At 40.5% G+C, this 27,404-nt stretch overlaps 1 protein-coding gene across 1 annotated transcript; it reads right to left on the minus strand.

Moving 5' to 3' along the window:
* Positions 1-206: 206 nt before the first annotated feature.
* On the minus strand, positions 207-25,763 carry trim66 (tripartite motif containing 66). The gene is made up of 18 exons (XM_084716770.1): positions 25,436-25,763; positions 21,414-22,148; positions 19,333-19,546; positions 15,524-15,653; positions 15,065-15,181; positions 14,782-14,896; positions 14,410-14,556; positions 12,481-12,598; positions 11,412-12,241; positions 7,638-7,844; positions 6,578-6,707; positions 6,414-6,492; positions 6,136-6,322; positions 3,382-4,253; positions 2,526-2,649; positions 2,368-2,442; positions 1,589-1,741; positions 207-1,436 (listed from the first exon to the last, which is right to left on the minus strand). Exons 2-18 carry the CDS (start codon positions 21,420-21,422, stop codon positions 1,200-1,202), a joined length of 3,744 nt encoding a protein of 1,247 aa, XP_084572896.1. The 5' UTR covers positions 21,423-22,148; positions 25,436-25,763; the 3' UTR covers positions 207-1,199.
* Positions 25,764-27,404: the final 1,641 nt, after the last annotated feature.

Raw genomic sequence — 27,404 nt, forward strand, 5'->3', positions numbered from 1 at the left:
TCAGGTATGTGATTTTAGGACGTCTGATTGTAAATACAGAGTATCATGGTTAATTTCAGCAACAATTCATGAACGGCCAAAACATGATATGATACAGTGACAATTACAGCATCGCCTCACAACTATAACCTGTTCTAAGGTCTCTGCGGACGAATCAAATAACTTCTGTTTGATTCGTCTGCAGAGGCCTGGATCCAAATGTGTAGAACACAGTACACTCGTAGAAATAAAGGTTCTACAAGGGTTCTTCCTGAAGGACCAAGGTTTTACCCAGAACCATTTGCTCCTTTTTTGACAGAAGACTTTGCCAAGGGTTCTTTGTAAGACTAAGGGTTCCATTAAGAACACTTTACGTCCAAAAAAAAAAAAACATTTTGGACAATGATTTCTTCAAGGATTGTTGAAATCCTTTTAGAACTTTTTGTCTAGGGTTCCCTGGGGGTGCGTTCTAGATATAAAAATGTTATTGGTAGAACTCTCTAAGTGGATTCTACACAAAAACCCTTGGAATATAAAAAGGTTCTCAGTAGAACCACCTGTTTGGGTTCTAGATGAAACCCCTGGAATATAAAAGGGTTCTCAGTAGAACACTCTGAGTGGGTTCTAAATAAAACCCTTGGAATATAAAAAGCTTCTCGGTAGAACCCTGTGAGGGTTCTAGATAAAAACCCTTGGGATATAAAAAGATTCTTGCTAGACCCTCTTGTTTGGGTTCTAGATAAAACCCTTGGAATACAAAAGGGTTCTCAGTAGAACCCTCTCATAGGGGGTTCTGGGTGAAACCTTTCACAGATGGTTCCAGGTACAATTGTTTGTATTGGGTTCTATGTATGTACTCTCTGAATTAGTTCCAAGAGGAACCTTTATGTAAGGTTCTACCAGAAACCAAAAAGCACTCTCCTCTGTGGTTAAACTAAGAGAACCCTTAGTGATTCCATTTAGCTCCTTTATTTCTCAGAGTGTATGTGACCACGTTGTATCTCCTCTCTGATCAGTTACAGTCTGCAGCTGCCTGTCAAGTATTTGAAGTATTGGTTCAATACGCTCAGCTGCCATCAGATGGCAGCACTGTGATGTTATTGCAAACCACAAATCAGGGCTACTTTCAGATTACAGAATGGAAACACTGAATAAAAACAGCATAATTACACACAAATACAGCATAATTGTGTCCATGGCTGCTGTCCATTCACATCGGGTTAGAAGTGATGTCTCCTCGACTTGAGAGAGTTTCTCCTCTTCCTCTTCCTGTGGCACTGCTCCCTCCTCTCCGGCCAGGGGAAACCACCCTCGGCGGTCCTGCAGGCCTCGTCGTACTCGTCGCTGTCAGAGTCAGCCTCTGCCGCGGGGAACACTCTGTCTGGGAAAACTTCTTTCAGCTTGGAAACGAAGAACGCCTCGAGGCTGCGGCCTGCTTGGGCTACCTCAGAGTCAGGCTGTGGTCAGACAGAGAAAGACACATAACACTCACTTAAATGCTGGTTAAGTACTGACTGGTGATAACTGTATTTATCATTTAAACCAGGATTTTTTGTAATTATGGTGAAAACTGTGCACTGAATACACACATACAGGATTTTTAACTTACATAATTGAACTTTGCACAGTTGCGAAACATGAGAAAGACATCAGCAACAAACTGGTCAGGTGAGTTATAATGTCGGGTATTCTTCTTGTTGAGTTTGGCCCTGATCACTGACAGGTCCATAGGCCTCTTTATGATCTGGTAGTAATGACGAGCCTGCAGGAAAAAGCAGTGACGTTTAAAGATTTTGTAAAGCAACAAGAAATGTGTGTTCAGAGTTTCTGAGTCACACGACAGAAACGTGTAATTAACCATACAGCCAAATTTGAATGACCAAAATTTTAGTCAGTCTGGCCGGGGTTCAGCAGTTTGATCCCGACCATGTTCCAGAGGAGGTTTCACACCTGTAATTTTGGTTCGGATCAAACAAGTAAGTCCTCAAGAGGAGATAACCTAAGGTATCAGTATTAAAGGGACCCTGTGGAGTTTTTGATGACTATGCCATGTTTGTATGACCGGTTCCCCTTTTTTTGTATCCTGAGCAAACTCATGCATGCATTTCTGCCAATATTTAAAAGCTATACAACTGATCACAGTTTTGCAAATGTTTAATGAGGAAAGACACATTCAACACACTTCCCATTTGGGTTTTAGTGAGAAAAAGTAAGTGTGAACAGAGTACATTAAAGCAACCCTGAGAACTATAGAAGCACAAAGTGTACAGGAAAACTGTTGACTATGATGCTACTGTGTTCCTTTCTCTGTAATGAAAAATAAATGAGATTGTGAGAATGAGTTGGCCTTTACTGTAACTGGACTGTGAGAAAAGGGTGATCACTCACAAGTGGACTGACAGGCTCATGGAAGGGAGCACTCAGGATGTTACTGAGGATCAGCAGAGTCAGCCGCTCACATTTCTAAAACACACAAGACAATTGTTATAAATGCAGGAAAGGAAACCATCATTATCATTATGACTGCAGCTAATGAAACAACCTACTCTCTGGTCACATGCTGGCAGTCCCTGTGTCAGTGTGAGTTCTCCAGATGTTCTCTCATTCTCACAGTCATACTCAACCTCTGGCTGCATAATGTCTCTGCACAGGCTGCACACCCAGTCACCTCTGAGCAGGATGAGAAACAGCGTCAGGTTAGAGGGACATTTCACCTGTAGTAGTAGTAGTAGTAGTAGTAGTAGTAGTAGTAGTAAACTACTTTCTTCTAAACTACTTTCTTTTTATTCATAAACCACTTTCTTTATGCAGTAGAATCTACCAAAATACTTTCTACCTACTAGAAAATGTCATAAAGTGCTTTCTTTCTAGTAGCGGACTACTTTCCTTTTGCAGTAGAATCTAATGGAACTACTTTCTTTCTAGTCAAAAGAAAAAGTAGTACATTACTTTCTAGTAAATTGCTTTTTTCTGGTAGCAAACTACTTTCTTTCTGCAGTAGAACCTACTAGAACTACTTTCTTTTGTAGTTGAATCTGTTGGAACTACTTCCTTTCTACTACAAAGAAAAAGCTATAAATTACTGTCTAGTAAACTGCTTTTTTAGTAGGAAAAAAGTTTTTTCTACATGAAATTGCTCACACCAAGGTCTGTGCATTATCTTGAGTTAGCAGATAATGAGACAATGCTGTGAAGTTTCAGTTCAACTGTATTTTTTTTTTAGAGCTTTGAGCACCAGAGGCCAAGTGAGGTAAACATCTTCATGGCTGAACTCAGCAACTGCCACCAAAACTATCAATATGGATAAATGGCAGTGAACTGTCCCTTTAACAATAACAGCTCCAAATAAACCGTTTGATGAATGCACTGTATACATTTCAGGTTACAGTATAAGAAACTTACGAGGGGAAGCTCAGCAAAGATGGGATGTGGCAGGACAGATGAAAGACTTTTGGACAGCGGTCACAGCACAGCAGGTCCCCTCCGATCAGACACACAGCACAGAAGTCTTCACTGTCTATCTCTGCGACGTCCTGGTCAGGCTGGATGTCCTCTGTGCCTCTCTGAGGGACAGGGTTTGCGATCAAAAGCGGCCTCTGAGCAGGACCGATATGAGAGTCCTCCTCCAGGTCGGAGCGAAGTGGTTGTGGGTCGTCGGTTGTCAGCTCTGGTTCAGATTCGACATCAAGCTCAGACTCCGCAGAGCCCTGAGAGTCTGGAGGCTGATCGGACACAATGTCAGAATCAGTCTCTGCCTGGAAGCCCGGGTTGTACTCAGGCTGGACATCTGACTCTGTTTCAACATCGCCTGAGTCTGCATCAGCGTCCAACCCTTGGCCATCCTCTGATCCTGCATATTCAAGACTTGGCTCCGATTCCCCTGCAATCTCAGTGTCACCGCAGAGCCCCATCTCTCCCGCTGCTGCTGATTTCTCCTCAGCCTCAGATGAAGAATCTGCATTTGGGTCAGACTCTGGTGATATGTCTGAGTCCAGCTGTGGGTCCTGATCCGGCCATGAAATAGCTGCGTCTTCCTCTGAGATGGACCTGGGGTCAGAGTCAGAGTCCAGATCCAGCGCTGAGTAACTCTGTGGTGCATATTTAGGGTCAGGGGATGGCAGCACAGACACGTTATTCGAGCTGATTCTCTCTTGACTGTCAAAGTCACTGCTGGTGGACCGTGTGGTGGACGGATGACAGTCGGGACGATCTACATATGAGGGTGCTGTGAGTGAGCGGGTGGTCCTTGTGATCTCAGAGCCTCCAGCTGTCCCCTATGTTTATAACAAAGGCGGGAGGAGAAGCATGTTAACCAGAATCTATTGATTTCTGTAATGTATCAAATGAAACAATAATTAGTAGTTCATGCATAAGGTATGAAACCTGAAGTTATATTTTTTTGTACATGGTCTAATCCAGTGCTTTCAAACCTTAGGACTCACTAACCTGCGTGTTTTAGATGTTTCAAGGTACCTGTTATCAGGCTTCTCTACAGGCTTGATAATGAGCTGATCATTTGAACCAGGTGTGTATAACAGAAAAAACATCTAAAACATGCAGGGCAGTGTGGCTCAGGACCATCCTTCCTAGACACAACACAGTGTTGTTACAATCCCAAAACAATACTGTCTTCATACCTTACTGAAGCCACAGTCTAGTGTGTGAGTAATCAAGAACTTGAATAAACAGTTTATGAGTTCAAAACTCAACCATATACATTACAAGGTGATATAATACTATGATGTTACACCGTTCAGGCATAACATTATGACCACCTGCCTGATATTGTGTTGGTCCCCCTTCTGCTGCCAAAACAGCCCTGACCTGTCGAGGCATGGACTCCACTAGACCCCTGAAGGTGTGCTGTGGTATCTGCCACCAAGATGTTAGCAGCAGATCCTTTAAGTCTTGTAAGTTGCGAGGGGGGCCTCCATGGATCGGACTTGTTTGTCCAGCACATCCCACAGATGCTCGATTGGATTGAGATCTGGGGTATTTGTAGGCCAAGTCAAAACCTCAAACTCGTTGTTGTGCTCCTTGAACCATTCCTGAACCATTTTTGCTTTGTGGCACGGCGCATTATCCTGCTGAAAGAGGCCACAGCCATCAGGGAATACCATTTCCATGAAAGCGTATACATCTTCTAGTGCTTAGGTAGGCTTAGGTAGGTGGTAGGTGTCAAAGTAACATCCACATGGATGGCAGGACCCAAGGTTTCCCAGCAGAACATTGCCCAAAGCATCACACTGCCTCAGCCGGCTTGCCTTCTTCCCATAGTGCATCCTGGTGCCATGTGTTTCCCAGGTAAGCGACACACACGCACCCGGCCATCCACGTGATGTAAAAGAAAACGTGATTCATCAGACCAGGTCAATTTCTTCCATTGCTCCGTGGTCCAGTTCTGATGCTCACGTGCCCATTGTTGGTGCTTTTGGTGGTCCACAGGGGTCAGCATGAACACCCTGACTTTATACAACAAACTGTGATGCACTGTGTATTCTGATATCTTTCTGCAAGAACCAGCATTAACCTTTTCAGCAATTTGAGCAACAGTAGCTCGTCTGTTGGATCAGACCACACGGCCAGCCCTCGCTCCCTACGTGCATCAGTGAGCCTTGGCCGCCCATGACCCTGTCGCCAGTTCACCACTGTTCCTTCCTTGGACCACTTTTGACAGATACTGATCACTGCAGACCAGGAACACGCCACAAGAGCTGCAGTTTTGGAGATGCTCTGACCCAGTTGACTAGCCATCACAATTTGGCCCTTGTCAAACTCGCTCAAATCCTTACGTTTGGCCATTTTTCCTGCTTCTAACACATCAACTCTGAGGACAAAATGTTCACTTGCTGCCTAATATATCCCACCCTCTAACAGGTGCCATGATGAAGAGATAATCAGCGTTATTCACTTCACCTGTCAGTGGTCATAATGTTATGCCTGATCGATGTAGATCACTTGAGGTGACAGTCTTACATGCAGTAGATGGCGGTCAGTGCACCAGCAGTTTGGGGATGCAGAGAGGAGTTACAAGTACCTTGTATGACCCCACTTCAAAAAATCCAAACTATCCTTTCAAAAGCACATTTTCTTGTGTATTAAATTATTAATTAGAAGGTACCTTTTCACCTTTCATCTCAAAGCAAAGAATCATACCTCAGGCATGGCGTCATGCCAGGCTCTCTGCTGCATTAGAGTTTCGCCCCTCTCCATCCCGCTGGCAGGTAAAGGGTCACTCTGCCGTCGTCCATGTGGAGGGAGCTGAGACACAAGTATTTTAAGCCGCTCTAAGCAAACCACTGGAACTCTGGCCTTTCCTGAGTCTTTCTGAACATCTGTGCTACTGTAAAGGCAGGTAGAGAATTAATGATGAGAACTATATACCATATTTTCATGTGCATGGACAGATGTTTGACTCCACAGCTGTTACACACCTGTTGTGGCCATTTCTTGACACCCTGCATTCCTCCTTAGCTTCATAATCAAGATCTTCATTTACATAAATAGACGGATCTAAAGAGAAAGATGAACACATTTTTATTTTGTTTATTTGAGGATATAAGAAATAATCGCATGGTAAAGTTGTATTTTCCAGCACCTGGCTCAGTCTTATAGGACAGTAGAGGAGACCGGTGGCCTCTGAAGGGCACCGTGTCAGACGAAGTTTCTTTGACAACACAAAGCACGCCATCTGAAGCTCTCCTCTGTCTGGGATCCATACTGGCATACTGAGAACAAAAAACACCTATGTAAAACTTACATTTCCAAGGCACAGCCTTCTACAACAGAAGAAACAGTCTTATTAGTAATTTGACTTTTTCCCCACACATTCTTCTTCCTTGTCAAAAACTGGCACCCACATTTCCCATAACGAAACTCAACTTGTTAAAGATCAGTCAGTTTCATTTTCAGCCCATGTTTACCAAGTAAGCAACAGTACTATTTTTAGACAATTGATAACTGATGCCCTGCTCTAAATCAACGTAGAGCTGCACAATTAGTCAAACAATTAGCCAACTGACAGACAATTAATCTACAACTACTTTTATAATCTATCAAATGTTGAATTGATTTTTCAGGCAAAAATTTCAACAATTCTCTGAGTCTAGCTCCTCAATTGCGGAGGAGGATTTCCGGTTCTTTTCTTTTTATGTGAAAGTAAGTTGAATTCAACAGTGGGTAACAATGACTGGTACTTTTCATGTTCCTTTTTTGAAACTGTATGTTTACTCTGAGCCAGTAATCTACTTTTTACTTTGCTATATTTGCCATATACCTTCTAAATCATTAACATTAACTTATCTTGTAGCTAGTTGTCTGTCTGGACCTTTAACTTGGTGTGATTTAATGCCAACTTTAATTTTACTTTCATAATCACAACACAAGCAATCTGAAGAGTTTGGGCTCTGATGAACATTTTTTCGCTATTTTCTGACATTTTATAGATCAAACAAATAAATAATCTAGAAAATAATCTGCATGTTTATATTCATTTTACAGTGAAACCGTGTGTGACAAAATGTGTTCTTTTATTACTACAATTCGCCTTTGTAACAGGTGGAAGGCAACACCACTGATCGCCTCCATTTTCTCTAAGACAGCCGAGTTTCACTTCCTCCCCATGTGTGATTATATTCTGACGCAGTAAGGTTGGTTACCTTATTTGCAGCTTGTGCCTCTTGGCCGTGTGTGTATCCTGTGGGCCTTTCAGTGTACAGGCTGGTGGACGGGGCTGCCAGCTCTGCCGGGATGCTCTGGGAGCGTCTCTTCCTCCTCGTGGACACCAAACTAGGGCTGAGCCTGCTGCTCTGCACATCAGATACACACTCGTGGGCTGTCACCGACACCTCCAGGGACGTGGATCTCTGTCAGACACACAAAATGCACAAAACTGAGCGAGCTGCATCACATGTACAGACACCTCTGTTCGCGCCATTAACAAAAGAAAGGAGAGAAGAGGAGTGTGACGTGTGCCGTAGAAACAACCTTGAGTGTCACACAAGCACAGCAAATGAACAAAAACATCATTCAGAGCCTGTTCTAGGACTGATTCAAAACATCTCAATCCTTATAAACATGGAGAATGGCTCACACAGCTGCATATGTTAATGAGGGGTTTGGTTACAACACCAATTATCATATGTAAATTCACTATTAGGGCTGCAGAGTGGCCCTTTGATTAAACCAGAATAGCACTTTCTACCACTTTTTCTCTCTCTTTCACTCTCCTATTTTAAAACTTAACTAATGCAAGTGTCCTGAAAAGCTCTTTAAAACCTATCAGCTGTGTCTGCAGCAGAGGTGGGAAGTAACTAAGTACAAATACTTCATTACTGTACTTAACATTTTTCAGGTATCTGTGCTTTACTTGAGTATTTATTTTTCAGACAAGTACTTACTTTTACTCCTTACATTGTAACAGAAATATTTGTATTTTCTACTTCTTACTTTCTCAAAACAGGCTTGTTATTTAAATAAAACTATTTGAGGGGAATTATAGATTATTTCTATATTTTGCATCAATGCATGTTGCCTTCCCAATATTAAGACATATTTCAACCTAAGTGGAAGATAGAAGATTTCTGGGTGTATCCATCAGTGCATGTCCAACATGACAGACATAAGACAAAAGACGTAAAGAAGAAAAGTGACATAATAAGATGTAAAAGACATAACAAGTCCTCTCACCCTTGTTCCTTTCCCTACTCCCTTCCTCTTCTGGTTTTGGTGGCTCTTAATAAAGAGCCTGAATCCACTCAAAGTTTCTGACCTGATAAAAGGAAGTTTTTCCTCACCACTGTCACCTCAGTGCTTGCTCTTGGTGGGAACTGCCATTATAAAGAGTACAGTCTGGACATGCTCTATTTGAAAAGTGTCCTGCAATAACTTTGCTATGATTTGACACTTCAAAAATACAAACTGAATTATACTGAACAAGACATAACAAGACAAACAAGACATTACAAGATGAAAAACAAACTAAAAGACCATCAAGACAAAACATGGCTTAACAAGAAAACAAGACAAGACATAATGAGATGAAAAACAACATAAAAGACCAAATGGACCAAAAAGATATAACAAGACAAATAGGACGTAACAAGACAAAAAGAACATGACATGTTGTAACAAGATGTGACACTGTGAAAAATAAGGTAACAAGATTAAAGACTATGTGAAAGACATACCAAGATGAAAAAGACGTAACAAGAAATAACAGGAAAAATGATGTAACAAACAAACAAACAAAGAAAAGAATAAGATGCCACAGGACAAAAAACTGTTAAAGATGTATCAAGACAAAAAAGACATCACAAGACAAAAAAAAAGTAACAAGGTGAAACAAACAGAGAGGAAGATGACAGACAACTGATGTTCAGTTAGCTTTGCACAGAAACAGCCAGTAGACACGTCCTTCCAAGGGTAACTTTTTACTTTACTAATTTCAGAGCCTGTGCTTTTACTTAAGTCAAAAAGTTGAATCAGTACTTCTACTTTTGCCAGTCTTTTTTGCACAAGTACTTGTACTTCTTCTGTGTGTCCTTTTACCACTGTCTTCAGCTAATGTAAGCAGGAGGGCTGACAAATCATTTAACACCAAGGCTTTTTTAACACATCCCTCTTTTCCGTTTTCTGTTGCACCATCATGCATATTCAGGCCAGGCTGCCACTGAGCATGTGCTCCTAAGTATCACGCGATTAAAACACTTACCTGATCCATGCCCCTTGGGGGGAGGTACGCAGGATTCAGACTGTGGAGGAAAATAGACTATAATCCTTCTCTCTGGAACGACGAGGGGGGTGGAAGGGGTGTAGGAATTTATCTCAGAGTGCAAACCAGAACTGAAATCAAACTGGCAGCTCCCTCTATTCCCTCAGTGACTCATTAATGACAGGTTAAGTACATAAATGACTGCGCCCAAGTGGTTTTATGTCGTTTTTCAGATGCTGTGACTTGAAAATGCAAATATAATACATCTTTGTGTCCCAGAGAGGTGATTACGTGGCTGCTCAAACCTCTGGCATCAAGTGTGATTATGATGAACAGTGCTCTCCTGGTTTTGGGATGCATCGCTCTGAACGGCTCAGTTTTTAATTGTCAGAGCAGCTCTTTGTTTTCCCATCATCCTCTCTTCATGAAAGCAGGAACACATTTCTGTTGCGCCATCTGTTTTCAGGCTTGCTGTCAACTGTGGGAAGTGATCATTCTGGCATTAAAATAAAGTGCTCCTTTAGTTTCACTTGTATTAATTAAAACCGCCTCAAATTCAGCACTCCAACATTTCAGAAATATACAATGAGCAGTTAGCATATGTATAACATTTTCCCACTGGCTTTTGATTTGTCACTACATGATAAAATGTTTGAATTAGGCTTTGATGCCTTTGTCTTTTGTTCTTTGTGTTTATCTAAGAGTTTTTGAACACCTGCGTTTTATAGGAAATGGGCCTGACTCTGACCGATACGTTGTGGTTTTTGAGAGGAGTATATAAACATCATTGTGTGGTTTACCATGTCATCAGTTGTGAGTTGGGCTGAAATTTGTTTGGGGACATAGAAGCTTTGCAGAACCACGTGTGAAATGAAAAACCGAACACTGAGGTGCACAAAATCCTACCACATGCTTCGCTTTGATCTCACAGTAGCTGTAAACAAATACAAATACGAAAGGTGTTCACACCTACGATGCAACTGATAACAACCAGTAGAACTGTCAACTGAGTGACAAATGACAAATATGTTATGTAAAATATTTCACAGGTTACCTGCCCTTTTCATGAATCACAGTTTATCTGCATGAGTACACCTGAAGCATCAATGCCCAAACTGAGTTAATCCCTTGTTGAAGAAGCTTGTGTGAAATTTGTATAAACTCCACAGTTATAACAGGTTATTGCTCAATGCATAATGCTGCACTCCGTTTTCATTCGCATTTGTGCATGTGACATATAAAAGTGTCTGCAACACTTTTACTGTCATAAGACCATTATAAGTGTGTCATGAATATTTTCCTTGTCCTCAAGTAAAGGAGTACAACTTGCATGAACCTTGTGGTGAGATTAACTGTCAACTGCTGTTTTCAAGGTCAAGAATGAACATTTGATCTCAACTTTTGAACCAACAAGGACAAAAAGTCCTCGAAATGTTAGAAATTTTAACACCTACAATTGGGAAACTCCCTCTGCTGATGAAGATTTTGTGATACGATCAAAAGCTAGTGAGAGGACCTTGTGGTGAGAACTGCCAACTGCTGGTTCCAAAGTCAATGATTAACTCTGAATGCATGTATTGAATGTTTTGTTGTGTGTGTGTATTTCTAGTATTATTACAATAAGATACTTCCCAGCAAGGTTTACTGTGGTTTGGATGCAGATCTTTGCCAAAACTTTTTTACAGTTAAATTATAGGGATCCTTGCTTTTTTGCTCTCACCTTGCCATCTCTGTGGTCTCTGAGCGTCAGTGCAGGTCTGTTCCTCTGTGGCTCTTTCCTCAGCTCTGCTGCAGGAGGAACATGGAGCTGCTGTTGCTGCTGTTGGACGGGACTCTGCTCCCTCCTGTCCCGCAGCAGGTCCTCGTCCAGCAGCTCTCTGCTTTCGGCTACTCCTGTTTGTCCATGAGCCTCCTCCGCCCTGCATCTGTCCTCCCAGCTGTCTTCAGTCATCGCATCTCTGTCCAAAGCTGTGTGGCTGAGGTCCTGCTGCAGAGCCAAGCTGGTCGACAGCCTCCCCTGACACTGGCCTGGCCTGCTACGCTCTGCTCCTGGCTGAGCATGGCTGTCTGCAGGAACTTCTCTCTGGTGTTGGCGGTAGAGATAAGATTTACTTTGAGGCTGAGGCTGGGAGGCAGAAGATTGTGGCTGGGATGCAGATCCTCGACTGCAGTTGATCTGGATGGGTCCCAGTAATGGGACAGGTGATGAAGGGGGAGGACATTGCGATGAGCTGTCTGGGTCCCAGCACCTCTGAAGCTGCTGGCTCTGGTGTAAGGAGGCAGGGATGAGGGCCGGCTGAACACAGCTGGAGTTATAAAGAGTGGCTTCCAGCTGGCTTTTGTCCAGACTGGACAGATCAGGCTGAGAGGGAAGGCCGTGCAGGCAACACATCTGGGGCTCACAGCAGGCCTGGTACCCACAGCCGGGCTCCCGTCCTCTGTGACACACAGGTGGCAGAGACAAGCAGGTGATGGGCTGAGGCCGCAGAATACTGGAGCAGGCCAAGCCCTGAGGATACGTGCAGTTTCCCCCTTCAACAGTCAGCTGACCTGCAGAGTAACAACAGTCACATTAAGACCTGTGTTCAAAACATTAGGTCACATGTCATGCAAATAATATTATTATTAATATACTCCAAAATAATGTAGTAGACAGTTCTTCTGAATGCATCCTGCATCAAAAATGGCATTTCTATTCAAATGCATTAATTGCATTTTGAATAATGAGAATCTGGCTTGCAATACTGTCATATACAGTAACCATCTTGCTTCAGTAACATTCATTTTACCTAAAGAGGAGATCTGCTTGGTCCAGTAACTGGCATCCCAGTTAAATTTGATCTTGACGGGACTCCAGGAGTCTGAGTGGAGTGACGACTCAAGCAGCTGCTGCATCTGGAGTGAAATCTGAAAGACGAATGGATATTCTTTTATTTTATGCATTTTGCAAATCCCTGCTACCATTACTGATCTCCATAGTAAAATTAGAGAAAGAAAAAGTGCACACAAAAAAACTACAGATAGAATTTTGGATTTTTTTTTAAACCCAAACTGCTGGAAATCGAAGGCCATTAACACAAACATCTCACACTGTGCTTTAGAGTTGTAAAGCATCTTTCAACGTCCTCCAGGAAAAAGACCTCATTAAGATGTGAAGTATGGAGATATTCTAACCTTAAGTGCATAAAATCAAGAAAGAAAAATGTCTCAGCAAAAGCTTCCTGGGGTGCATTATACAAATACTACAATTCTTTTAGCACCACCCATCAATATAACTTTATATTAAAAGAGTATTCAAGTGACTTATTATTGCACTTCCATGAAGTTAGAGGTATCAGAGGAGATTTACAAAATAATGGTCAAAATTGAGGCCAAGATATTCTAACTTTTTGTCCCTTGTATGGGGTCACAAACACTGGCTCAGAGGTGTGGACATTGAGTCACAAATTTGATGTGTTACGACTTGCAATGACTTGTGACTTGAGTTAGATTTCAGCCTTTTGACTTGAAATACCTCATACCTTATACTAAGCCCAAAGACTAAAAATTAAAAATCTTATTTATGTTCATTTCCCTTCAACCGACTCTTCCTAAGTCCTGCCCCTTTTTCTCTGTGTGCTCCGATAACAGTTGTGCAACCTTGGTACCTGGCAGAACCTTTTTTTCTTTCCTGTTTCCTGTCATTAGATGCTATGTGCATCTATGTTGACAAGAAAGACATACTCTGAACATGGTTAAAAGATGTTTTGATTGACCTGAAAAAGCAACCAATATACATCTTACTTTAATAAATGTTAGGTTAGCTAACTAGCTAGCTAACAGCTGGTTAGCTAAGGAAACAGGAGAGAAAAAAGCTGACAAAGCTTCTGCCGGGTATGTACAAAACAAAAATGAATGGGACTTTCTTGAAAAGTTAATGCTATTCATTTCTAACAAGTCAACACTTAATTCCCTTAATTTCCCCAGATCCACTTTGTCTGAACCAATCAGATCGCATCCATCAAGTTGCAGGAGAGAATCATGAAGAGCTAATGCAACATTACTACCAAAATAATTTTGTGCGAGAACTGAGGTCAACAAAAGTAATTACAGTATGCAAAACATGCATGTCAAAAATAACAGGAGAAGACACAACAACTTGCAACTTCATTTGATATTTGAAGCTGTACATAGCATGGTAGGTGAAGTCTACATAGTTAGCTAGCTAATGCGTAGCTAATGTTAGCTTAACAGCTAAATAACTTTATAAGTCAATGACACTGACATGTTACTGTTGCATTATGACTTCTTTAGGACTTGAACCTCAAAATTTAGGACTTGGGATTTGTGAGTCTTAACTTGGGACTTGAGTGCAAAGATCTGAGACTTAATTAGAATGAGTTGATCTCACTTCTGCACTGGATCCCACACGTCCAATCATACAACTTGTCTTTTGTTAAACCCTCACTGCCTGGTGAATGACTGCCCCTTTCAAACTCCATGCTCCCAACTCAAAACACCTACTTTATGTTAAAAATTTGCAGCTATATATTTAACTATGTTCTGTAATGAGGCTGAAATCAATGACATTCTCCTTTAAGTATACAGGAAAATAAATAAAAAAAGAGGGATTAAACTTCTTCTGCCTAATCATTGAAATTATTAATTACTCCCCCCTCAGAGGACTGTGTGTGTTACAATAAGTCAGTGGACGTCTGTTGACCGTCCTGTCAGCATACCAGAGCTCTGCTGAAGAGCACCGGGCCTCTGCAGTGGTGGGTCGTAGCCCAGGTGATGAACTTCTGAACATGGTCCAGCTGGCCACATGTCTCTATTGCCCCCTGCAGCTGGTCCTCCAGACGCTGCTGGAAGTCCTCTGAGATTTTCTGCAAAGAAAAAACATAAGAATGCATCTAGTTAGTTAAGTGTAATTATTGGATATTTTTTTGTAGTTCCTGAGGAGTTGGCTTAAGCAGCTTCGACAGGTTATTATGGCTTCTCGTTTGCTTGCTTTCAGGACTGATTACATCACGGCGGTTACTGATTCCTCACATGTAGATTCACGGCTGGCTGAACGATAAGGGGGAAAGAAAAAGAGAGAAAGTAATTACCTCCAGTTGCTCTATTAATAGGTTGGCTCGTTTGTTAAGCTCGTTCATCATAATCATCTTTGCCATTTTAATCTGGTTCTCGGCCTTCCTGTGTGCAATCTTTACTCCATGAAGTCTAAGAAGACAGAGAGGAGAAAATAAACGCCTCAGTCAAATGCAGGAGAAGAAAGCCACATTCAGACACTAATTTATGCATTAGCTTGCTATATTTCCCACTGTTAAATTATTGACTATTTGTGCAGAAGTTGCTCACACTTGGGGCTCTGTGTGAGTCTAAACCAACCTGTCCTCTATCTGTTTTGCATTGTTCTCCACTGCAGATCTCCTCTCCTCCACCTGCACCATCAGGCTCTCGAACAGCCACTGCTGGTCCTGCAAAGCATTTCCGATCTGCACCACCCTGCACACACACACACGAGAGAGAGATCACACCATCCACCAGACACCAAAGTTCACTAATTTATTCTGCGGGCATGAAAAACACCAGAATTAAATTTGTTTCCCCTGGGGACGAGACATTATGCAGATGACCTTAGAGGCAGCTACTGTACCGAAACATCACAGAAAACAAAAGCACATGAATACTTAATAGGTATTAGTCGGGCCAAGGGTAGTGTATGCAGATGCACATGATAAAAAAGTGACAAGGCAGTTAAAGCGCGAGTTGTTGCTCAGAGGAAGTTTTGAACCTGCGGTTAGCCCTCCTCTGCAGTGTCCTTGTGCTGTGCATCTGAGGACTGACCTGTGGTTTTTGTGGGAGGACAGGTGACAGCTGCTACAGCACAGAAGGTCACATGACTCACAAAACAGCTCCAAGGGCTCCTGTCTGTGAGAGTGGCACATGAGGAGGGAGCAAGGATACGACCCCGGGCCTAAAAGACAGACGGAGGGAGGAGGGAGAGGAGAGTGGGGGGGGGTGGGGGGGGCAGGGGGGGAGAGCACGGAGCATTAGCAACAGTCGACAAGCAATTCACACCCACAGCAAGAAGAAGACCAACAGTGTGTTCTCACATAGCCAATAAAGTATTTGATGATAACAAACTAACGATCAAATACTCCAGGAATAAACTTCAAACTTCTATAAATCACTGAACGGTTTAAATCCAAGATACTTATCAGATCTGCTGACCCTGCATGATCCTCGCAGATCGCTCAGGCCAGCTCGTTCTGGATTACTGACTGTTCCCAGAGTGAAAGCTAAACATGGTGAAGCTGCTCAAAAAGGGGACAAACTGCCAGACTTGAGATAAAGCCGACTACTTTCAAATCCAGTTACAGACCCGCCTGTTTACCAGGGTTCTGAGGGTTACTTTATAAATGTACTCTGATACAGTTACTAATTACCTGTAATCAGTAAGGTAATCCAAGTATCACGATATTAAAGTAATGAAACTTCATTGCTTTCTGTTACTCTTGGATTACTTCAGTATAAAATAAGGTGGAACTGTTGAGCCTAATATATTGTTTTTAGGGCTGCAACTAATGATTATTTTCACCAGCGATTAATCCAAACATGCACGTCTGTGTGATCCATATGGTCGGCCCTGTTTTTAAAGTCTTTCCTCTAATTGACATTTTCATTATCAATTAATCTTTGACCATTTTCTCCACTAATTGATTAGTTGTTAGGTCCATAACATGTCAGATATAAGTGAGAAATGTTGATCAAGATGACATCCTCAAAGTCTTGTTGAGGCTGGAATCAGAGAATTTGGACATTTTTTCTTTAAAAAATGACTCAAAATGATTAAATAATTATCAAAACAGATGCATGTTAATTTAATAGTTGATTAAAAGTAGATTAATCGATGCAGCTCTAAGCGTTTCATGTTCATTGTTTGGTTTATTAGTTTGTCCATCCTTTCCTTTCTTTGTTAAGCACAATTGATTGATTGATTGATTGATTGATTGATTGATTGATTGATTGATTGATTGGTTTAAAGACAAAAAAAATGCTAAATGTCCACCCAGTGAAGCATGAATTGGCAACTGTGTGCATGACAGTATAGCGTTCTTTATTTTTAAATTGTAATACAGTTATCACCTTATCTGTTACATGTAATCTGTTACTCCCCAAGCCAGCTGTTTACGACTGCTTTTGATTTTGTTAGTTTATTTTATTTTATTTATATCATTTGTTTTTATCTTGTGCGCTTTTGCTTGTTTGCTTTTATTGTTTTTATCAAGTTTCTTGTCTTTTGCCTGTGTATCTGTAAAACACTTTGCCTTTGGGTATAAAATGTGTTATATAAATAAATATGCCTTGCCAGATAGCCAGGCAATAAGCTATTTTAAGCTTGATTTAAGATTTGTTTGATAAATAAGACAGTGGGTTTGGATTGTCAGTTTGTATTTCAGTTCTCTTTTAGATGTTTGAAAGGCGGGCAGCATTTCACACTATTTTAAGTGACTTGTTGATGAGTCATAAATAATTATCACCTTTATCACTGTGCTGTTACACTGTAGTTCTGTCAAATACCATGGCTCTAATTTTGAGAGCAAAGAAGAAGCTGAATTTTATTTTCTTGTTGGTGTTTGAACGTAAAAACATCAGATTGTGCTTTTACAGGGAGTTACATTATGTTTAATGCTGGACTCAATCTCAGAACTGATGATGATTTAGTCTCTGGAGACAACAGTCAAAGTTTCACGGTTTCCAGCGGAGCCAGCAGATATCTGGATAACAGATAATCGTGCCAAGACTTCCTCGTCATTATTGTTTATGGTCTGATTAGCAACTTGAGATGCAAGAAAGGAGTTGGAGTTGAGAGACAACAAGATGTTTTAGGTCCAGACAACATTTTGGCTTGTCACTATGAACAGATATCTGCATATAAATGCAGATTAATATTTTAAAAAGCTAATAATAAAGAGCTAATCATTCTTATATGATAGCAGATGGTTTCCAAGTGCATTTCAGCTCCATATAATGTGTTAATTAATGAGCTTTGGAGGTCCAGTGTGCAAGGTTTATGGGGATTAATTGGCCAAATATGGCAGAAATACAGTACAATATTCATAAGTATGTTTTTATTATTGTATAATCACCTGAAAAATAAGAATGAGAACTGTTATGTTTTTGTTACCTTTAAATGAGGTGTTTATATCTACAGAGGGTGCAGGTCCTCTTCCATGAAGGTCGCCTGCTATACCACCATGTTTCTACAGTGGCCCAGAACAGACAAATCAAATATTACCTCTTGTGTTTTGTGTTTGCAATCTACTGACTGACAATGACTTTATTTTTGAGATATATAATTTTGGACAGCTACTTCCCTGTTACCAGTCGTTATGCTAAGCTAAGCTAAGCCAACTGGCTTCATTTCAACACTAACCCTCCTTTCTGGGGTGTGGTTCGCCTAAACCGAAACAAACAGAGGACTTTTGAACATTAGACCCTAAAAATGAATCTAGGCATAAAATTTCCAGGATGTATTGCACTGTTTGACTGTACAACTGTTTTAAAGACACACTTGCTGCACAATTGACCTGGAATATACTTTCATTTTGAAAATGCCCACAATGATGTCAAATCTGCCATGATTATTGTTTACATTCATGTAATCTTTCATGATAAATCAGATGTGAAACTTCTACGTAGCTCTACAGTGGAGCAGTAGATGCATCAAATATTCATACAGGCATCTCTCTGCACCTTGAAACAAAAACGATGAAACACTTGTGGGATATAGGTTGCATGTTGAGGTTGCAATGTGTCAAAGTGCGTCGTGAGACAAAGGTGTTAGTGAACTATATTTCAGTGCTGTCCAATCAACCTTTGATGAAATAACAGCCACGCTTGTACATACTAATACAAAACCTCAAAAAATATCTCTCACACATTTCTAAATAGGTCACAGTAGAAGCTGTTGGCCCGCAGAACGTCTGTCTAACAATAGCTGGGTGAGGCTAATGAACGCAGCCCTGCTGCTCTCTGCTGGCCGGCTCACCTCAGCCAACCCCCTCCTGCCTGCTATCATCTTTGCACATCTCTGTGGTCGAGAGCTCAGCATCACCCCATGTGCATCAACCCGATCTGACTGACCACATCCTGTCTGTCAGCGCATTCACACAGCTTTTCTCACACACAAGTACACAAACCAAACAGTAATACTCCCACATCACAATAAAGGTTCAGGACGTGCTCGTTATGATTTGACAACTTGAGCAGCGCAGTCCTACAGAAGCAGATAGGAACAAAGCTTCCAGGCAAACTGGAGGGGCTTTAAATAGCAACACACTAATATTAGCAAAAATGAAATCATAGGAACACTTTAGAATCTGGGCCACACGTGTGTTAAAGAGAGGTGTAATAAAACACAGGGATCTCCAGGAACGATTATCAACCATCACTGCCATGCATTATTCATCGCAGCAGTTCCTACTGAGACATGATTAACAAACAAACAGAGCAGCAGAGGGGAAATAAAGGAGCCATAACAGGCGTTCAGGTGACAGACAGAGAGGCAGACTGTGTAACCCCGCTAATAATCTGTCACCCCGGCCTGGAAAATGGAGGTGACAAACTGTTGAACCATGTAAATGTCTTGCCTTGTCCGGTCGGAGGCAGTGAGCTGGAGCCTCTCTGGTGCAGGTCAGGACGCTGGGCGGCGCCGGGCCTCTGCTGTGGGTGCAGGTCTGTGTACTGGGAGGTGGTGGGGGCTCTCTGGTGCTGATGCACATCTGTGCACTGATAACACAGCCACTTGTTGCAGAGCGTACACAGGCTCTGTGCAAGCGTTGGCTCGGAGCACTCAGAGCAGCTCTGAAAGAGAAACACAACACAACACAAGTAAAACCCTGCAAATGTTTAAAGCTACTACAAAGAGTTTTAACCGGTGTGAACAAGTTGCCTCTATATGACTTTAAACAAGCCCTTCTTCACATTTTCACAACTAAAGTTACAGTGAGTAGCATGTTAGCATGTTAAACAAATTTTCCTTTATATAATTTTATTTTTGACATTATATTTTGTGGTTATTACGGTGGAAACTAGTGCTGCGATGATTATTTTTGTTGTCAATTCATCTGACAATTTCTAGTTGTTTGGTCTCTAAAATGTCAGAAAATGGTAAAAAAAAAAAAATGCTGATCAAAGTCCAAGATGACATCCTTAAATGTCTTGTTTTGTCCCCAAAAATATTCAGTTTACTGTCATTTAGGACTAAAGAACCCAGAAAACAGTGATATTTTAGAACCTGAAATCAGAGAATTTGGACTTTTTTTTTAAATTGATCATCAAAATAGTTGTCAATTAATGTAATAGTTGACAACTAATCGATTAAGCTCTTGTGAAAACACCGCCACGTTTGTCCACAGGGGCCTCAACACAAAACAACACAACATGAAAGTTCCTCGTCGTAGCTTTAAGATATACAGTGAGCACACACTCTCTCACAGACACACACAGGCCAGTGTGATAAAAAAAACAAAGTGGCATATGTCAGAAACATTTGTGTTGGCGCTTTACTCTAAAATCACACTTCCAAGAGTTGTTATTTGTTCTTGTGCTGGCAGCTGCCTCAGAGTGAAACTAAACCTGCGCTAGTGCATTGTTTGTGCACTTGCAAAATCATTTAAACTCACATTTCTGCATTTAAAGGGAGAATCTGTGGGATTTGCTGTCCTAGCTATTTGTAAACACACCAGAAAGATAGCTGATTGCTGAGTCTCAGATGTTCTGGGTTGCTGAAGCCTTCAGCGCACCGCAAAATAATGAGAAAATAAGGAAATGCAGGCAGAAGGGTACAGGGATTATGTTTATGTGAGTCTTTACACTGTTTTTTTGCAGGAAAATGTTGTGCACTATACCTTCAAATATTCTAATGTATGTAAACATTACAAAGACATAAAATCTGATCAAATAAGGATCTTGGCCATTTTATTATCACAAAACCCCAAAGAAAACAACCTGGTTTAGTCGCTTGTGTTTACATTACTGATTTTGTTTCAGATATGAGCAAATAAAGGAGAATGAAAGCTGTTAGAAATCCCTGTTCAATAAAAAGATGAAACACTGGCTGAAACAAAACCAAACCTGTGACTTAACTTCAGTTAATGTATTTTACTTCTTATTATGTGCTTAATTTTAGTAGTGAACTTTAGTAGTTTTTTATGTCATGACCTTTTAACTAGAAAAGCCTCACCAGGGACAGGAGCTGCAAATTAACCTTGACTAGAAGACTAGTTATTATAACCTGCAACAATGTGTTTTGCATTGTCCCTCACAAATAAACTAATAAATAATAAAATCATGCACAGTAGAACTGTCCACTTAAGTTATACTTTATTAATTCCTGTGGGTAAATTCAGCCTCTGCACTTGAATTTTTCTGCCAATTTAGGAGGAGTGAACAGTTTTAAAAACCTATTCCTTGCCTAAAGGTGATGGCAGGGTTATTCCTGATGTTTATCTATGTTTTTTAAGGTGAGAAGAGAGCAACACAAACATAGGAAGCATGCCAACTCTGCACAGAAAGGCCCCTGAAGCCCTGAAGGGATTCAATCACAGGATCAACAGTGCAAACTCTGCAGTGAAACTGCTGCACAAAACCAGAAACAACCTCCTTCTGTATCTCTAGCTGTGTCAGAGAGGAAAACTGTGTTCAAATCAAGATGAAGCAAACAGCTTACCTTCTCCATTTCAGTGCTTTGAGCGCAGAGCTGTTGCCTTCTCAGAGGGAGGGAGAGGAGAGGCAGTGAGCAGCGAGCAGCCTGACGCCTCAGCAGCAGCAACACTGAGGCTTCTACCTGAGGCAGGAAGCAGCACGCACCGAGAGGTGGCCCCAGAGGAGACGGCTTACATGACAGCCTCAGTGTGCTCTCTCCTCCCCCAGTTCATCCATGTGTAGGACCCCCCTCACTGCTGCTGCGGAGGAGGACAGGACAGGAGAGGAGAGAGGAGTGTCACATTCAAATTCATCCTCTGCTCGCTGCCGCAGCCACCAAAAAAAAAAGGGAGAAAATCTAATCCCTTTTCTTAAATAAGCCTGTGCATAATAATTGGGAATTAGGGAGATAAGATAATTATTTTTTTGTAGGGCAAAATATCCCCGCAAGCTCTTTCCAAAATGGAGGAAAGGAAGACCAAGTGACCTACAATGTGGATGGAGGGTGAAACTGTACTGTAAGCAACTTTTGGTTCTCTGGAGCAGCGTGAGAGCAGATTTAGGTGATGTTGTCAGGTTGTGTCGGGCGACGTCGGGCTGGGACAGGATGGGGACGGTTGTGGCCTTCTTCCCTTTGTCAGCATGAGGAGGGGACAGGTCCCAGGGGAGCTGCACACTACCGTAGCACACACCGAAACCGGGTCAGGCTCTGATAAGCTCCAGATGGGACTAGGATACACTCCTGCAATTCCCTTTAACACTGTGAAATCAATTAAGATTTTAACTCAGCATGTCAGAGAACATGAACAGAGGAAAGAAAAGGAGCTAAAACAAGATAATTCAGACACAGAGGGGATAAAATCTGCAAAAGAAACAGCTGCATGACAGTATAAAAGTTGAAAGGGGAACTGGGAACTTAAAGCAAACACTCGCCATCAAATATAGCCCGGTATCAAACCGCTGTCACATCTGGAGCTGTGAGCAAGTCTGCCTAACAACAACCCCTGCAGCCTGACCTACAAATCTGACAACTTTCTCATCCTTGGGTGCTTCAGTGGGGAGCTCAGAGCAATCCCATTCCCCATTGTGCGCTCAAAGACCCAATTTGAAACACAATTAGTCAGTCGTAGTCGAACACCCTGCCTCTCATTTTCAAACTGTGTACTGGCTTTCGCTGCACCTTCACAGCATTTATCTTTCAAACTGAAACCTTCCCTGCCCCGCTCAGTGAAGCTGGCACCAGATATGCATGCCATCTCTAGAGATGTCACCATAATAGAAACCTGCACAGTGATCTCTCCCTTGAAAGCACCCCCCTATATAACATCTATTAACACTGCAGTGATGAGATCACAGAGGAAGCAGGATTATCCTCAACTACTCTCAAGTTATTCCTGTCCTCAACTTACTCACTCTCTGTTCTGCAGAGAAGTACATCACCAGGAGGGAGAGGTACATCTTCCTTTTCTGTTTCTAAAATGCAAATAAATCCTTAAAATAGCAACTTTATATATATTTAAAAAAAATAACTAAACAATTCAAATAAATTGAGAATCCCCCCTGCAAGAGTTCTCCTTAGTTAAAAAGTCATCTTCAGTTGCTGCAACTTCACACATAAACATGATTGTTAAAAAGATTTTTACCCGTCTGTTTATCTTCTCATCACGAAGTGTTAGAAATGAGGAGATCTCACCACACACCTCCTGTCAAACGACTAAAGTCGATCCACAGCAGTTTTACTTTCTGTTTGTTCTAACATCTCAGACATAGATATGTCTCACTTCAACACGTCCTCAAAAACAACGCCCATTATTTACTTACAAGCTCCATTAACATATTATGGCCACTAGAGGACAGAAGAAGTCCAAAAAAGCTGTCAGGCCAACAGCTTTGACATATTCTCATACTGTAAAGTTCTTGTGAATAACTCTAGATTTGGGTAATGTTTCTCTGCTGGTCCTTCACTGTGGACAACCCCTGTCATATTACATGTAGTCATTTAGTTCAATGTAAATATAAAAATTATGCTAATTATATTGATTAATACAACTTTAAGTTAAATACTGCATTTATTTTACTGTAGTATAAGCTTAACTGTAGCATCTAATGTTTAAATCAAGTTTATCTAAGAAATAAACAGACAAATAGTGCAACACCTCAGTTTATTTAAAATATTATTTGCAAAGTGTAAAATACTTTTTGCTATTTGTTAGCAATATGCAATATTTGAAAAAAACAGTGTTGTTACATTCTCTAATAATTATTGTAATTATGTTTTTTATACTAAAAATCTTACAGTCAAATATTGCTTTAAAATAAATCTAATTATGTGACTTAGTGTAAATGACCCAGATGCACTGTGATTATCATGTGAGGAGTTGTTCTTATGTTTATATTTCCTGTGAAAACGGGAGTTTATTTTGAAAGGACACTTGATGCACCAGAAAATGGAACCGTGCAGAAATGTTGATGAGCATAGGGAGCTAAACAAGTGATAAAGACAAACGGGAGAAGAGGTTATTAACAGGAGCGAAGCTCCAGTCCAGAGTAGAAACAATGTATGTTAATTGCATTTATTGCATTATTATATGTTTCATAATTTCAGTTTATTTTTTTTATTTGCTTAACTTATGGGTATAATTTTGCTGAGTAGGCTAGTGTGTTATTTTGCCTTTTATGAAAAAAAAAAAATGTTTTAGGTCTTACGTTAGTCAATGAACTACAACAACAAATAAATAAATCTAACATCTAAGTCAAGTCAATTTTATTTATTTATATATCATATAATCAAAAACTGTGACCATCACCACTGATTTAGAAAATCTCCCCCAAATCAGATGAATGCCTCATAGTGCCGAGTATGTTTGATTATTTTTTCCTCTTGTAGTTGCACATGGGAGAAGTTTGCCTTTGGGGCTTTCTGCCAAAAAGCAATTTCTTGCAGAAATCTTGCTATTTTACCTGGGGATGGACAATATGTTTTTTTTTTTTTTCAGCTCATACTGATAACTGATAATTACCCAATTCTTATGGCTGATACAGATAAGATTACCAATAATTTCACATTTTTGTATTTTAAATAGAAGTTCATATAACCTGTTGTTTCTGCACACCTGAAGGTATTTAATATATGCCAATGCTGATATAGACCCATACAGCTAGACAGGCCAATATCAGGGTTCAATAATTGATATTTAGTCATACCATAATTGTTTTCCCCCTAAAATGGGGGAAATGGGCTTTCTGACAGAGAGGCTTCAACACCAACTTCTACTAACAGCCCTGTGATGAAGTCGAAACACATTTAACTTGACAATAAACATAAAAACAGCCTACTAAGGTTTCAGTGATATGTTTTTTTACACTGCTGTCCCTGGCTTGATATTTATTAAAACTACACCAGAACTATAATTGTAAAACAATACTTTTTAAAACTACCATTAAGCATGAGTAGACCACTCTAGTTTTGTGTTTTTGTGTTTTTTTTTTACTCACTGTCTAAAGCTGTGGGAATTTGGGATTTCCTTATGGCATGTTACACGTCTGGCTACCTGTTCCATCTGTTCATGCACGCGTCACTGTGACAGCACTTTATTAACGCGTCCTAGCTTTAATAACGAGCAGCATGTCAGTCAAGCTGCAGAGGACCTGCCCCCGCATCCTCCTCATCCTCAGCTCTGCCTCTGCAGCCTCACCTCCTCCAGCATCACTGAGCCTGATGTTGTGTTTTAGAAAGTGCGCAGGAGATTCCGCCCCTCTCATCATGGCAGCATGCTGCAATAATCCACAACACAACAGAGGACAGTTTGGCGCACGGAGCTGCGCAAACTGCGTCTGTCTGTCTGTCTGTGTACAAATAAACGTGGCTCGTTAAGTGCGCAGCTCATGCAGAGAAAACATCCTGTCAGGTAAACATGAGCGTGTGTGTGTGTGTGTGTGTGTGTGTGTGTGTGTGTGAGGATGTCAGAGTGGAAACGAGGCTGTCTGTCGGCCTGTCAGTCATGTCACCTGTCTGTCTGTCTGTCCGGAGCGACGGAGTTTCTTTACCTTGACCCGCGGGTCTCCGGTGTCTCTCCCCCCTCGGATGTCGATCTTTAGACCGGCCAAAATTTTGGAGATCCCAAGTCTCGCAGTTAATCGTGAGATTTTATTGTCGTTCTCATGCAATACTTCTGACGTCTCTCAAAGCTGTAGTGAGATGAAAGTTTAACAGAGAGGCAGTGTGGTAACATCACAGCTGCCCGCTGATAGAGGAAGTGTTCACACCCTTTATCTCTGTTAAAAAAAACAAACAAAAAAAAAAAACATAACATACAAGGTGAAAATTATCCAGAATAAATAAGAATCATGCTTTAAACAATTTACCCACTAATCCTGCACACCTTAAATCATCTCAAGTAACAGTATACATGATACCTGCAGCAGAGTATATTTTACTGCACGGTTTTGTTAAATACTCGATTCTGATTGGTCCATTATAGTAGTCGGTTGCTATAGACGCAGCTCTTACTCATATACTGGAAGAGCAATTAAATAAATTAAGTTGCCAAGTTATTACTATTTTTTTTAAGTAAGTATCAGTGTAATGAGTGGGATAAAGAGCATTAAGTGAGTCAGAATTAAGAAATAAACCACCCTGTTGGTTTATTTATCAATAATGACTTATTACACATTATCCCTTACATATTATATTTTATTTTATTGTAATAGGGCATGGAGGGTAATGGACTTGTCATGGCCCCTAGTGAAAAAAAGCTTCATGTGGAAATTTCAAAATTTTTTGTCTTTAAAATCAAACAATGAGTTTGAACGAATATAAAACACTTAGAGCTGCAACAAGAGCTGACAATAAACTGAATATTTTTTTAGTTTTGGACTAAACAAGACATTTGAGGATGTCATCTTGAGCTTTGATCAACATTTTTAACCATTTTCTGACATTTCATGGACTAAACAACTAATCAATTAATTGAAAAAAATAATCAACCAATTATCGATGATGAAAATAATTGTTAGTTGCAGCCCTAAAAACACTATATTAGGCTAAACAATTATATTATATTATATTATATTATACAGTATTACTGGACTGTTTAAATGTGGTAACTAGGCTTAGTATTTTATACTGTAAACTGTTTAGTAGTTTAAAGTAAAGTATTTCAAGTAAAGTATCTCAGAAGTGAATGAATGACTCACACTTAAAAAATAACCATTTTGTTAGAGCAAACATGAAAAACAAAAAGTCTATGCTTTATAAGTCAGTCTGTGGGAGAAATTATATTTTCCCTGACTTAAAATACCAAATACTACCATGATAATTATTCTCATTGAAAAAAACACATCTTTCAAACATTTTCTAAGGCATTTTAAAGGAGATGTAGTAAAATATACTAAAGTAATTATTGATGCATTAACCTACAATAAGTCATTTAATGTAGTGTGCACCGCAGTGAGCTCAAAGATAAGGAAGTTATTGACAAAAATGAAGGGTTAGAGTTAGCAGGCTACTTTGTATTGTTTTGCTGAAGCAGATAACACGTTTCCAAAGTTAAATGTTTATCATAAAATCTATTGTATACTAAGTCATGTTTGCACAGTTATTCTATTTTTAACTTAATAAACTATATTTTTATCTTAAACTTCAGTCATCAGGATACTCTTCAAACTGGCAGCATTTTCACATTATATATCTTGACACATGGCTCGTACTTTTGTTGAGTGGCCACTAGTTTAAAGTTAAACTCTGACTGTACTTCTAGTAATGTGTCATATCTTTTGTACATGTAAATTCTTCATATGTAAAGCAGCAACCATCCAGCAACTGCAGTGGCAGTAGACATACTACCTTGAAATGTGATGTGACTAATTATTTTATAAACTTTCCTTCCCTGTAAAGTAAGAGCAGGGATGTAAAATAGTCGTTCGGCTTCAAGAGAGAACATGTTTCTCTCACATCAAATGTCACTGCTAATTGCTATAAAGGACACAAGCAGAGGAGAAGTAATATGGCGTCTGG

Source organism: Lutjanus erythropterus, chromosome 1 (genome assembly GCF_056507025.1).
Source record: "Lutjanus erythropterus isolate fLutEry1 chromosome 1, fLutEry1.hap2, whole genome shotgun sequence".
NCBI classification, from domain to species: domain Eukaryota; kingdom Metazoa; phylum Chordata; class Actinopteri; order Lutjaniformes; family Lutjanidae; genus Lutjanus; species Lutjanus erythropterus.

Bases quoted from the DNA above. Each gene is read 5' to 3' on its own strand.
- trim66 (XM_084716770.1), bottom strand. The intron at 7,845-11,411 runs GTGAGAGCAAAA...TGTGTCTGACAG, and splicing joins GAGACCACAGAGATGGCAAG to AGATCCACGTCCCTGGAGGT. The intron at 6,708-7,637 runs GTAACCAACCTT...TTTTGTTCTCAG, and splicing joins AGGCACAAGCTGCAAATAAG to TATGCCAGTATGGATCCCAG.